The following is an 11,594-nucleotide window of genomic DNA, read 5'->3' on the forward strand; positions in this document are numbered from 1 at the left end:
TGCTGAGGTAGGGACACACTCTCAAACTACACGCAGGGTGTAAATCTCTGTAAATATGAGGATTAAACTTAGAGAGCTTGTCAGAGAAAAGGGTGTACTTCAAAATGTCTCTGTAGGTGACAAAATCTGTAAGACAGTGCAGGTGTGAATCCCAGGCATTGCTTGCCATTTAACTGCTGCTCTGTCCTGCTCATATCTTCAAACTTGCTTCTGATAAAGTTTGGCTAAAATGGCAGCAGAAATGTCCCTTCTGTGTAGGAATTTGTGTCACTGCCTGTGTAACGCTGGATGGAAGGATGTTGGAGGTCGTATTTTATTCAATAAGTGGAGGTTGTGAGCAGGCGGGAGGGGAAGCTGGAGACGCTGTGCTGCTGCCTGTCAGGGTACACAGCAGTTAAAGACAGGGCTGGGTAATGACAGGGCTGGGATGGTGTACAGCAGTAAGGGGTGTCCATCCATAAATACAGTAGGAAGTTTTCGGCAGTGGTCTGACAGGAAAGTCTACACGGAGTCAGATTTCAGAGCTGGAGCAGTGAATTGCAGTGAGTCACACAGAGAGCCTGAGTGCTGCCTTTGTTCCACTTGTGTCTGAACGTTGGAGGCGAAACAGCAGGCTCCAGTTTTAATTAACTTCTTCTTTTCATAAGCATAAAACTCATGTGCACTGTACTTTTTTCTCACTTAAGTTCTTTCCACTGACTTTCAGAAAATGCTCTCATGGTAAGAACTCTTGCTTCTAAATTTTACTTTTTCTTTTTTTCCCCCCATGTGTTTCTGTGTTACACTCTTTGGTCTCATTCTTCCCCCACCCCCCTTTTTTTTGGCACACCTGCTCCAGGCATGCCTGGTGGACCTGGGACTTGTCGCTACTGCTCTTTGGCTTGTCAATCCATGCTGGTACAGCAGCTCAGATCATAGAAGGTAAGGCTTCTCCAAATCATGTTTATCATTTGAGAGTAAGTGTGGATTTTAAGATTTGCTTTCCTAATATGGAAAGAGACTCTACCATTTCAGATCTTCATTTTATCTGCTGCTTACTGCTTACTGCTTTATCATTTCATATAGGAAAGCTGCTGTGAGTTAGGAGCTTAAACTCCCATTCATTCTGGATGAGGGTAAATAAATATATTGGTTCTCCAGCTCTAAGGCAGCCTATCATGACAGCTTTCACAATATATCTTCAGAGTGCAATCATTACCAGAAAGTACTGTAAGGAATTCAGAATATGGCATGTTTTTACAATTAGGATCGATAGATGTGTCAATGTGGGCACACCAGGAATGTGCCAGGCATGGTGTGAGTGCAGACATAGATGTGATGCTCCTTCTAGTGCATAGAGATTTCTCCTGGTAAAAGTCTGAACAAATTGAGATTTTCTAATCTCTTGAGTTAAATGTTTCATTTTACCAGGCCAGTCTTCATGGACTTTCAGTGAAAAGTCTTTTTGTAATTTCAGATCATACGTTCTTGTAACACAGCCAAATTCCTCAGCATCTCTGCAAGGCACAGCCTTACATTTAACTAGTGAGAGAGAACACTGATTTAAAAGTTTACATGTAACTTTGAGAAAAAACTTTCACATATTACCTTGCCATTAGGAATGGTGATATTTACACCAAAAAGCTTTTTGAACTGTCTTGCAAAACTAGTTGGCATTTGTTATGTAAATGATCTCTAGATAACTGTGTGATAGGAGCATTAGGAAGTATTGATGGGAAGTAGATACCACATGTGAAGACTTTAATGTTACTCAATGGTTTTTCCCTTTTAATTGACACTAATTGACATAGATCACTGACACTTTGGCATCTAAAAGCCAAAGCCCCAGGCAGTTATTTCAGTAGGAGAAAAAGCCACAGATTAGTTATCACTAAAAAATGCTATAGGTACAGATGAGAAATATGTAATGTTGTACATGTAATTAATTAAGGAAATAAACAGAAACCAGCTCTTAGAATTAAGAACTGTATATCTAAATGGTGACTGATATATAATATATTGTTTATCCACTGGAGGCAGATCTGTTGCATCAGGTAAAAATGTTTTTCTTGAGCTGATGAATGATAGTGCATGAGAGAGGTCTGGACAGGAGAGAACCAAATTTTGGCACGCACAAGTAAATAATCAGAGGATCATTACAGCAGCAAGTAAAGTGACAAAACCTGCAAATATTTATTTGACACACAACTTCTTTTTGGTGGATCTATGCTTGTTTCCATTACCTGAAGATCTGGGGTTTTTTTTAAATCTTCTACCTGTGAAAGTCAGATCAGATGTCAGAAGTAGGAAAGATAATCACTATTGTTTCTGGACAGTTTCTTCCAGTGCAGAATTTTACTGCTGCTGGAAGGTCTCCTAACCTTACCATGAATGAAGATCAAGTGAGGTTATGGAAGTGTCTTAAGATCACTGGAGACCTAGACACTGCTCTGGGAATATGTTTCATCATGATTGTCTTGGCCTTATATTCCCTACTCATTTGTCAGTTAATACAGAAGTTTCTGTTCCCAAATGTTTACTAAATATTTTCACATCTGATTTTTAAGTGCTTGATATAATGGAGGTCTCATGCTTTCTATTACACAGCACCTTTTCCTAATGCTTGACTTAAATTATTTCATCTTCTGAAAACAGGTGTTGAATGCCAGAGACAGGAATAATATTCCTTTCCTTCTGGTGCTGCAAATACATGACTAATAGAAGTTCTACCTGTAACTGAAGAGAAGAGTTTCATACTTTAAATCTCTCAATCTAGCTTCTGGCGAAATAACCTCATTTTCCTTTCTCACAGTTCCTTTCAGCAGTAAAGTGCACAGAAATAAACTGTATTTAAGATGAAAATGCTTGGAGACACAGAGTGATGAATTGGCTCTCCGGTATTCAGGCCTTTTGCTGCTAAATGTATGCTTTATCCTGTGTCCTTTTGGTTACTGTCTCCTTCTAGGTTACTGCTTTCCAGGATTCTCCAGCCCTGTGAATAATGCTGTACTGCTTTTCTGACCCACACTCTACTCCATCTACCCATAGCACAGATGGGTATCTCTAAATTCATTTGAATGAAAGAGAAACTGTGAATGAGTAAGTGCAGTTTAGAGGAACAGCACAGGTGCCTTCTGGTTGTACAATTGTGCAGGCTACATGCAAAAAGGAAAAAATACCTTCAGATGTTCTCCAGTCGGTTAAATAATGGCAAGAAAACTGTTCAGGGATTTAACCATTCACTGAGGGATGGGGAAGGGGTAACTTATTTTTTACAAACCTGAAAACAAAGCCGTGACTCTCAGATTTTAGAAAAATTTGCCATCCTTGCCTTCACCGTCTTTGTCCTCTTGCCTTCCCCAGGGGAGCACTGAATTGTGGAGCAGGGTTGAGGGTGCTGAATAAAGCAAAAGCCTCAGCAGATGTCCAGCAGAGGGCTTGAGTTCTTTTATGACTTTGTGAGAGATACTAGAAAGACTGGAAAATTTTTAATTCTTTTAAAAGATTTCCTATCAGGAACAATGTTTTGACCAAGTCTTGTTTCTCTTGAGGAAATTGTGTACTTATGATTATTTCCTACGTAGAAAAAGGAGGGGGGGAAAGAATGATGGGAAGTTGTCATTCAGATGACAGTCTTTGAAATTGTTTGAGAACTTCTAGGCTCTAGTCTAACTTTTTAGTAAACTTGTGAGATGTTGGGCCTTTTACTAGAAGTGTTGCTTTCATTTCCAAGTCCTAGAATTTCTGGTGACTGCTTTCATGGTAAAATAAAACAGCAAATAAAAAAAAGAAAGTACCTAAAAACTTATATTTGAAGTAATAAACTACTAGTTGTAAACCAAATATTTAAAATTTTGAAATATTTAGTTCAGAACTTTAAAATTCAGTTGCATGGTCTGCAAATTGATGGGATTTGGTTATCACTTCAACAAAACTTTGAAGAAATAATGTCACCTTGCTTCAGAGTGAAACTGAACAGGAGTTCTGACATCTCAGCAGTTTCTCTGAGTTAGAATGATGAATTTTTCTATCTCAGTTGAAAGTTTTCAGTCCATTTCATTGCAGCTAGCACTGCACATGTGCAAATAGGTAAAGAAGGAAATGCTTTCTTCCTCTTCACCCATAAGTTGTGTTATTTGAACCATGGGGACCTTTTGCAGTTTTTTCTTGTGTTCACAAACATTTTGCAAATACAGTGCCCTATTCTTCTTGGGTCTGTGCAGGAGGACTGAAGATATGTTAGTATCTTAATTAATTACTTCATCACTTCTCTTTTGTTCAATTGACAAATAAGCATGTATCTATCTGTTCATAAAAGTGTGGTCTGTCTTATTTATCTGGTACTGCCTTGCAGTGCATCTACTTGGCCCTCAATGATGACTGATAATGTATCTTGATTTACACTAATTACCCTGGCTGCTTTTAACATGTTTTGCTTCTTCAACAACAAAATAAGTTAGTGAACTGAAGGTACTCAGAGCAAAGCCTTAAACATGCTGGCACCCAAACTGTGGACAGACATAAAGTTAGAAAATCTCAATGCTAGCCTTGCTGAAGTTTGAGCGATAGACTCCTCCCTATGACTTCCTCTAGCTCCTTGCGGAAGTGACATTTATTCTTCTAGGCTATCTAGGCATTTATCAGTGTTTCTCAGTTCTTTACAGTCAAATCAGTGTCTGCATTTTAAAAAAATATTTTCAAAATGTTTAAATGTGCAGTTAATGTTATGTTTATGAGGGCTAAAAGAAGCTTTACAAATTTCTCATTGACATCTGGGTTTTATTATTAGCCAAGCTGAACAGCTCTTTCTTGGCCTAAGTAACATGCTTAGCTATAGTTTACATAAAGTAAATATTTGTCTCTTTCATTGGCCCTCTGTACACAGAAAGGCTGTCATTGGGCTGTTGACATAAACTTTGCACTCCTGACCTGCTCGGTTTAATGGAGGAATTGTGAATTATTGACTCTCATTGGCTGATGATCAGCTGGTGTGATTCTTACAAGCAGAAAAACGGAACTTGTCTTCACAGCAAACTGACATTATGAGTTAGAAACAAAATCTTGTTTCTACCAAGTAATTACTTTACGTGCTCTGAGTGTCAAATGTGTGCAATCACACGTGTCATGGGGATGGCTCAGTCCATTCTTTCCAAAGACAGGACACAACTACAGTGATAATAAAGCACAGGCCTCCTTAAAGAGAACTCAGATGGCATTGCAATTCTCTTGTACCAGAATGAGCATTTGGACATCATCAAACTGCAATTGAGTCTAAATTGAATGAGCCACTGTGATCCCTCAGGCACGTCTTCAAGCTGTTACCAGCTGTTGTGCATGTTTTCAATGTGGAGCTGAGCCTGATTTCATAGTTGATAAAAAGCCTTTCCATGCAAAACACAGTAATTTACAATAGAAAATCACTTTGTTTCAGTTGGGGTCATCTCTTTCAGTAGCTGAAGAGATTGATAACACCAGTAGAACGAACCTGATTTAGAAAATTTGTTCCATTCTGTCACTTTTCTAAATGGATTCTTTTTCTATGTAACGCTCTCTACATGTTAATTCTCTTGGACTATAAACGACATGCTTCCTAAGCAACTCTACCAGGCAACAGAAGACATTTTTTAGCTTTTTTTTTTGAGGCCTCAGAAGAGGATACCAGCTGGGGTGGATATAGTGTTATAATGACAGTCTTCATTTCCTCTCTGAAGGTGTCCTTGGGCACACTAGAAGTCTGGAGTAAGCAGTTGTTTCCATGATCTTGAATTCAACTCAAAATCACATTTGTGCTTGCATTTACCACTTGCATTTAGATTTGAAGCATCATTTCAATAAATGAGAATCAGGAGGAAAGATTTGACTGTATTATGTTTGGTATATTCAAAGGGTTCCAAAGAACATATTTCTTATTCCAAAGAACATGTTAATTATGAGATCAAATGCTTGTTTTGGAGGATGTCTGTCCCTTGGTTGTGATTTCCTCCTCTTCCCTTTGCTGTGTTAGCCATGGATCAGTTTGGTTTTTCTTGTAGTGGTGTCTCACATTTGACCAAATTCATGCAGTACCTCTGCCAATTTATGCAAGAGAGCCTTGTCTAGAAAGACAGTAAATTTTACAGTTCAGTGAATTCTGATTGCTTTATTTAGGCTGTCATTAATGGTAACTATTTAAGAGAGTATGTCTATTTATCATCATTAATTTAAGTCCTCAAACAATCTTTTGCCATTTGGCCAACTCACACGATTACAGCAGGTTCATAAAACAACAAAATCAAACAGCAATTTAGACTCTGGTTAATTCTCTTCATGAAACCTTCCCATCTCTAGCAGCTCCTGCTCCCAAACCTAAAATTTCATAAAGGTTGCAGAGAGTCAAATACAGGTAGAATTCTCCCAAAGAATGAGTAAAATGAGCAAACCTCAGTTTTAATGTATTTGCATATGAGCAGCGTGAAATGACAGATGTATTATTCAGGATACTTTCTGGTCAGAAAACCTTGGAAAAAGCAACTGGCAGAGATTAATGTATCCTGAAAAAAGAACTGGAGTGTTTTAAATGATTTGTAGCTGCCTTACAGCCCAGTCTGAGAAGAACTGGAGTCTGTACCAAGTTTTCCTGAATGGTTCTGAGAAGAACCAGGGTTTTCTGGAGGCACTCATGTGTGTTTTATTCCAAACATTCAATTGCTGGAAGCCTAAATCTGGTAACAGTGATTCAGCAATGAGATTTGAATATGAACTGCCCCATCACTCATGGTCTTTCACTTCACCTTTAGTACAGAAGACAAAATATTAACAAGTGCTTCAGCCAGTTCATTCTTTATTTGGGAACCTCTTGGATCTTATGACACTGGGTCTACCTCTTCTCTGCTACTGAATCCACTTCTTGCTGTGAAGAGTTACTGCAGTAACTTATAACTGCTCAGGTAGCATTAACTTCCAGTCCTATTTGTGACATATCTTCCTCTGAACTGTGAAATGAGAGTTCCATACATAGTCATGATGTCTGGCTCTGCTTCTTTGGAAAGCTGAATATAGCTTTTGGTTTTCCCTGTACTTTTTTGGTGGTTGGTGACCAAGAGGGCATTATAGTATCTATCATTACTCATTGCATTTTATAATCATTGCCCTTCTTACAAATGACACACATAACCTAGCTCAAGGAGAACAGAACCCACCTAGAAATAACTTTAAATTTTGTGCTGCCTGCTAAAGAGTAAGTTGATGACTCTTGAGGGAAAAGAATAGTGCTCCAAGACATGCTTCAAAATTTCCTATAAGCTGGGGATATTTTGAATAGCCTGTAACTGGAGTTTGCTGAAAAACAGTTTCAGAACATAAACCTGTGTGACATCCAAGCTCTGATTCATCTCTGGTGATATTTCATGTAAGTACACTCAAACAGCAAAATTAAACACATGAAAGTTGGAAACAGTGTCAGGTAGCAAGGGAAAAATATAGACACTGTCTGAGAGCATGGGAATGAGGTCAGGAAAAGGAGAAAATGTGGATCTGCTGCAAAATTAAATGGGGCAACAAATCTGGTGATGGGGCATGGAAACAACCCAGGTACTCAATGCCTTCCTTGCCTCACTTTTTTACTACTAAGATTTCCCCCCAGGAAACCAAGCCCCTGAGCCCACTGGGAAAGTCTGAAGGCATGAATTCAAGTCCTCCATTGAGGCAGACTGAGAGAAGGGACATTGAAATCAGTTGGGTATCTGCAAGTTTACAGCACTTCTTGAGACACATCCATGAGGGCTCATCAAACTGGCTGATATCACTGTGATAGAACTTTGAAATACAATCGTTGAAAGATTGCAGTGATCAGAAGATCCTATGAATGGAAAAAATCCAGTGTCACTCCTGTTTTCAAGAGCAAGGAGCAGGACCTGGGGATCTGCAGGCTGAACAGCTGACCTCCATTCCTGGGAAGGTGTGGGAGCACACAATTGTGGAAGACATTTTAGTAAGAACAAGGTGATTAGGAATAGTCAGCACAAAAGTGGGAAAGGGAAAATCTTGCCTGGGAATCTCATAGCCTTAAGTAATGAAATGACCAGCTCAGTGTGTGAGGAAAAGACAGCTGATATTTGTGGTCTTGAGTAAGACTTTCAGCACTGTCTCCTGTAACTTCTATGCAAATAAACTCTTTAAGGAAGGATGAGATGAGTGAGCAGTTGACAACAGCCTGACCTACATGTGCTTGAAGGGGTGTAACCAGTGGTATGAAGTGCAGTTAATGGGTGCCAGTTACCTCTCCATCAGTGTACTGCTCTGTGGTGCATTCTGAGCCCAACACTCCTTAACATCTTCATTCACAACGTGGATTATGTGATAGGCTGAACCCTGAGCAGCTCAGGTAGAACCCGGTCTTGAAATCAAGAGCGATCCCTTCAAAAATGTTACAACTTCAGTGCCGTGTCTCTCGGAGCCCAGGCTGGCTCTTAGAACTCCAGCTCAATGCCAGGAGTGGGGAACTGCCTCGGTATGGGGATTTACCAGAGGCAGAACCTTTAGAACCACTTGCTCTAAGATGCCAGACACAAGCCAAGGGACCAGGCAGAGGAGAAAGGAGGAGGTTCTCGATCTTGAGAGTCCACAAGAAAGGGCTCATCCCAAATAAAGCCATCAGCAGCAAACAGGCCCGGGCACTCCTGTGCAAGTGGTTTTGTTCAGACGCAAGTCAGGAGGTGGATACAAACAGCTAACCAATAGGGAATCCTCAGGTGAGGAATGAGGGGATTACATCACGTGTCGGGCCAACTGGGGTAGGAGGGTGGAGAGGATGGCTCACATGGACCAATGGGGCTTCCAGGACCAAAGGTTTGTTGCAGACAGGAATTGGCCCGAGGTTTAAGTGGCTGGGAGGGTTAGGGGACAAAAAGGGGTGGGGGGGAAAGAGCTGGAACAAGGGGTGGGGAATGGCATGAGGGACAGCTTTGAGGGAGGGTAAAACCAGGGGTAAACCAACTTGGGGAGAACATGGGGGTACAACAGAATGAACCACTTAACAAGGAATCAATAGAATGAATTTGAACCACAACACTCAAGCTGTGAGCCATCCCATGGGAAAAAACAGGCAACTAGAAAGAGTGGATCTGTTTGGGGTTGGAAGAGAGCTTTTCTAAATTTATTATTTTCTCCTCTTTGACCGTACCAAAGAAATGGAACCAGATGACAGTATGTATCAAGATCAGATCTTGTATCTATGTATCTTTTTTTCCCACCATTATGCGTATTCACTGTATCATTGTATTTTTGATGTCTTAATTTGATAACTAACAGCTGTCAAACACACACTGCAGGTACAACATTTCTTGAAATATATGAATTTAGAGTTGTCGATGCTTGTCCCTGTGTTTCTTTCTGTCCCACAGAAAATGTCTGTCTCAGCACTGTTATGTTGCATGAGAAGGTAAATCTTCAGGTGTAAAAAAGTTGTTGTGGATAATTAAAACAAATGTGCTGGTAGGCATTAATATGTACATAGTGGTCTACAAAGCAAACTATGGGAAAATTATGCAAAAGCTAAGGCTTTTCTAGGAATCCTCTCATTTTTGGAATTCTTAACACCAAAATATCCATTGATCAGGAATCCTTCTTGCCAGTGCTTTGGCTACCTCACAGAGGGAGTTGTGAGGGAGCAGTGTCTCCCCACAGTAAGGATTTTTACTTCTGCCATCCTGCTTTGGTTAGCTATGGACCAACTTAATACACTGCATCACTTCTGTGAATGTGATGCTTTTTTATTCTCAGAGGGCCAAAGTCTTAGCTTTTCTTAGCCTTCAACTTTCCAAAGGCTGTTCCAGTTCCATCTGTTTCAACACTCTGCCAAGCCAGCACAGCTCTTGACTTGGTAAGGCGGAACCACTCATCTGTAATGAATGCTCCACAGTAATGCTGCCACTTTGTGGTGCTTGTGGGTGTGGGTATACATGACTCGAACCCTTTCATGCTTTTCACAGTAAAAAACAAGCAAACATTTCATCCTGTTCAAGCTAGCCATAAATGTGGTTTAACCCACATGGTTTGATTTTTTTTTAGTTTCTGTCTTTAGTTTCTTTCACATGCAATTACAGGAAAGGTATAAAACACATACTAGTTTTGAAAGTTGTCTCAGCTGAAAAAATCTAGATCTTGATCAAAATAATCTATTAGTTATTGTAGTGAAATGGTATTAATGTAAAAACACTAACCTAAAAGAGTTTTAGTTTTCAGTGTTCTATAAAGTATGTCATATTCGTGTATAGTTCTGTTTGTTTTTACCAAACAATACTTGACTGAACTCAAAGTACTGCTTAAGGTGGCCTTATATTATAATCAAGGCTTTGATTCTACATCTATTTTTGTTTGGTTTTTTGTATGTTGGGTTTTCAGGGGGTTTGGGGGGTGGATGCTTTTTTTCTGATGCACTTAAAGTGAGACTTAAATCTATCACAAGATGCAGATCTGAGAAATGAGTACCACATGGCAACATCCTAGTCCAGAGATATGATGAGTTGGGGAGTAGGAGTGATGTTTAGTGTAAGTGTAAACATTAATAAAATTTCAAGAATGCTTTCTCAGTGGAAAAAGTGATCTGAGTATTGTAGCTCCTTTTTTATACTTCTCTTACAGAATTCCAAAAGACAGGATGGAATTGTGGCAACTCTGTTACTGCTTTGCCCACATGAGCTTTGATTTGTTCAACAAAGAAGGTTTCATTTAAAAAAGGAAGTGGGGTTAAAACTGCTGCTCCAACTAGGAGCTAACACAGACTCCCAAGTATTTATAGTATGAATGTTAAATGAATACTTTCTTACAAGCCCTCTGATACACTGAAGCTACTCATATTTTAAGTGTCCTATTCCAAGACATATTGTTTCCAGACACGTTGCAGAATTTCCATTAAGAGCATTCAAAAGAAGCTACTGTCTCATTTAGCTCCTATACAGTCAGCCAAATAATAGTAAATACATGATCTGGTACAAATGCCTGAAACAACTATGGGGAAAGCAAGACTATCTACATGAATACCTTGTCTTGTCCTCTGTTCTGTGTGTAATTACAGTACCGTAGCCATACATTGAAGTATTTTGGAAATATTAACTATCCCTGTTATCTGTGTGTGATATGTTTATCTGATATGAACAAAAGGTTTTCCTGTGTCTGAATACTTAGCTCTGCTGTGTTTTCTTCATGGATGAATTTCTAAACCTACATCAGTGTAACACAAGCAGTGCAGACTGAAATCATGAAGGAAAATTCATGTGGAACAGTCTGTTAGAATGACACCATCATCAAAGTGGTTGACAAGTGGTATTAATTTCCTCACTGAGGAGGCTGTGACAACTGTGTGCCTCCAACTTCTTTCAGCCTTTCCATTTTTGATTCACAGTATGTAGAAGGAGCAAACTTTGCATTTTGAAATCAGAAGAGGCAGGGAGACACTCAGCACTTGTCTCCTCATCCTCTTGCATCTGCACAAGGATCGGAGAGGAACTTGGTCATAACACTTTATCTGTCCTGAAGCGGAAGTGGATCAGTTTGACAGGCTTCAGATGGTTCTCTACCTCTGTAATGGACATGAAACAAAGAGTTCTCAACTGCCAGTTTACTTAAAATACATCTCA

General features: G+C 39.6%; 1 protein-coding gene across 5 annotated transcripts in view; it reads left to right on the top strand.

Moving 5' to 3' along the window:
• The first annotated feature begins 563 nt into the window (after nucleotides 1–563).
• The window catches only part of COL15A1 (collagen type XV alpha 1 chain), a 119,742-nt gene continuing 108,711 nt past the window's right edge, over nucleotides 564–11,594 (top strand). For all 5 annotated transcript variants that reach the window (XM_031056979.1, XM_031056981.1, XM_031056980.1 and 2 more), the window contains exons 1-2: nucleotides 564–720; nucleotides 839–921. In XM_031056979.1, the coding sequence (XP_030912839.1) occupies nucleotides 710–720; nucleotides 839–921 (94 nt within the window). In that variant the 5' untranslated portion in view covers nucleotides 564–709. The remainder of the gene's footprint in view (nucleotides 721–838; nucleotides 922–11,594) is intronic.

Source organism: Geospiza fortis, unplaced genomic scaffold (assembly GCF_000277835.1).
Source record: "Geospiza fortis unplaced genomic scaffold, GeoFor_1.0 scaffold104, whole genome shotgun sequence".
In the NCBI taxonomy this organism is placed as follows: Eukaryota; Metazoa; Chordata; class Aves; order Passeriformes; family Thraupidae; genus Geospiza; species Geospiza fortis.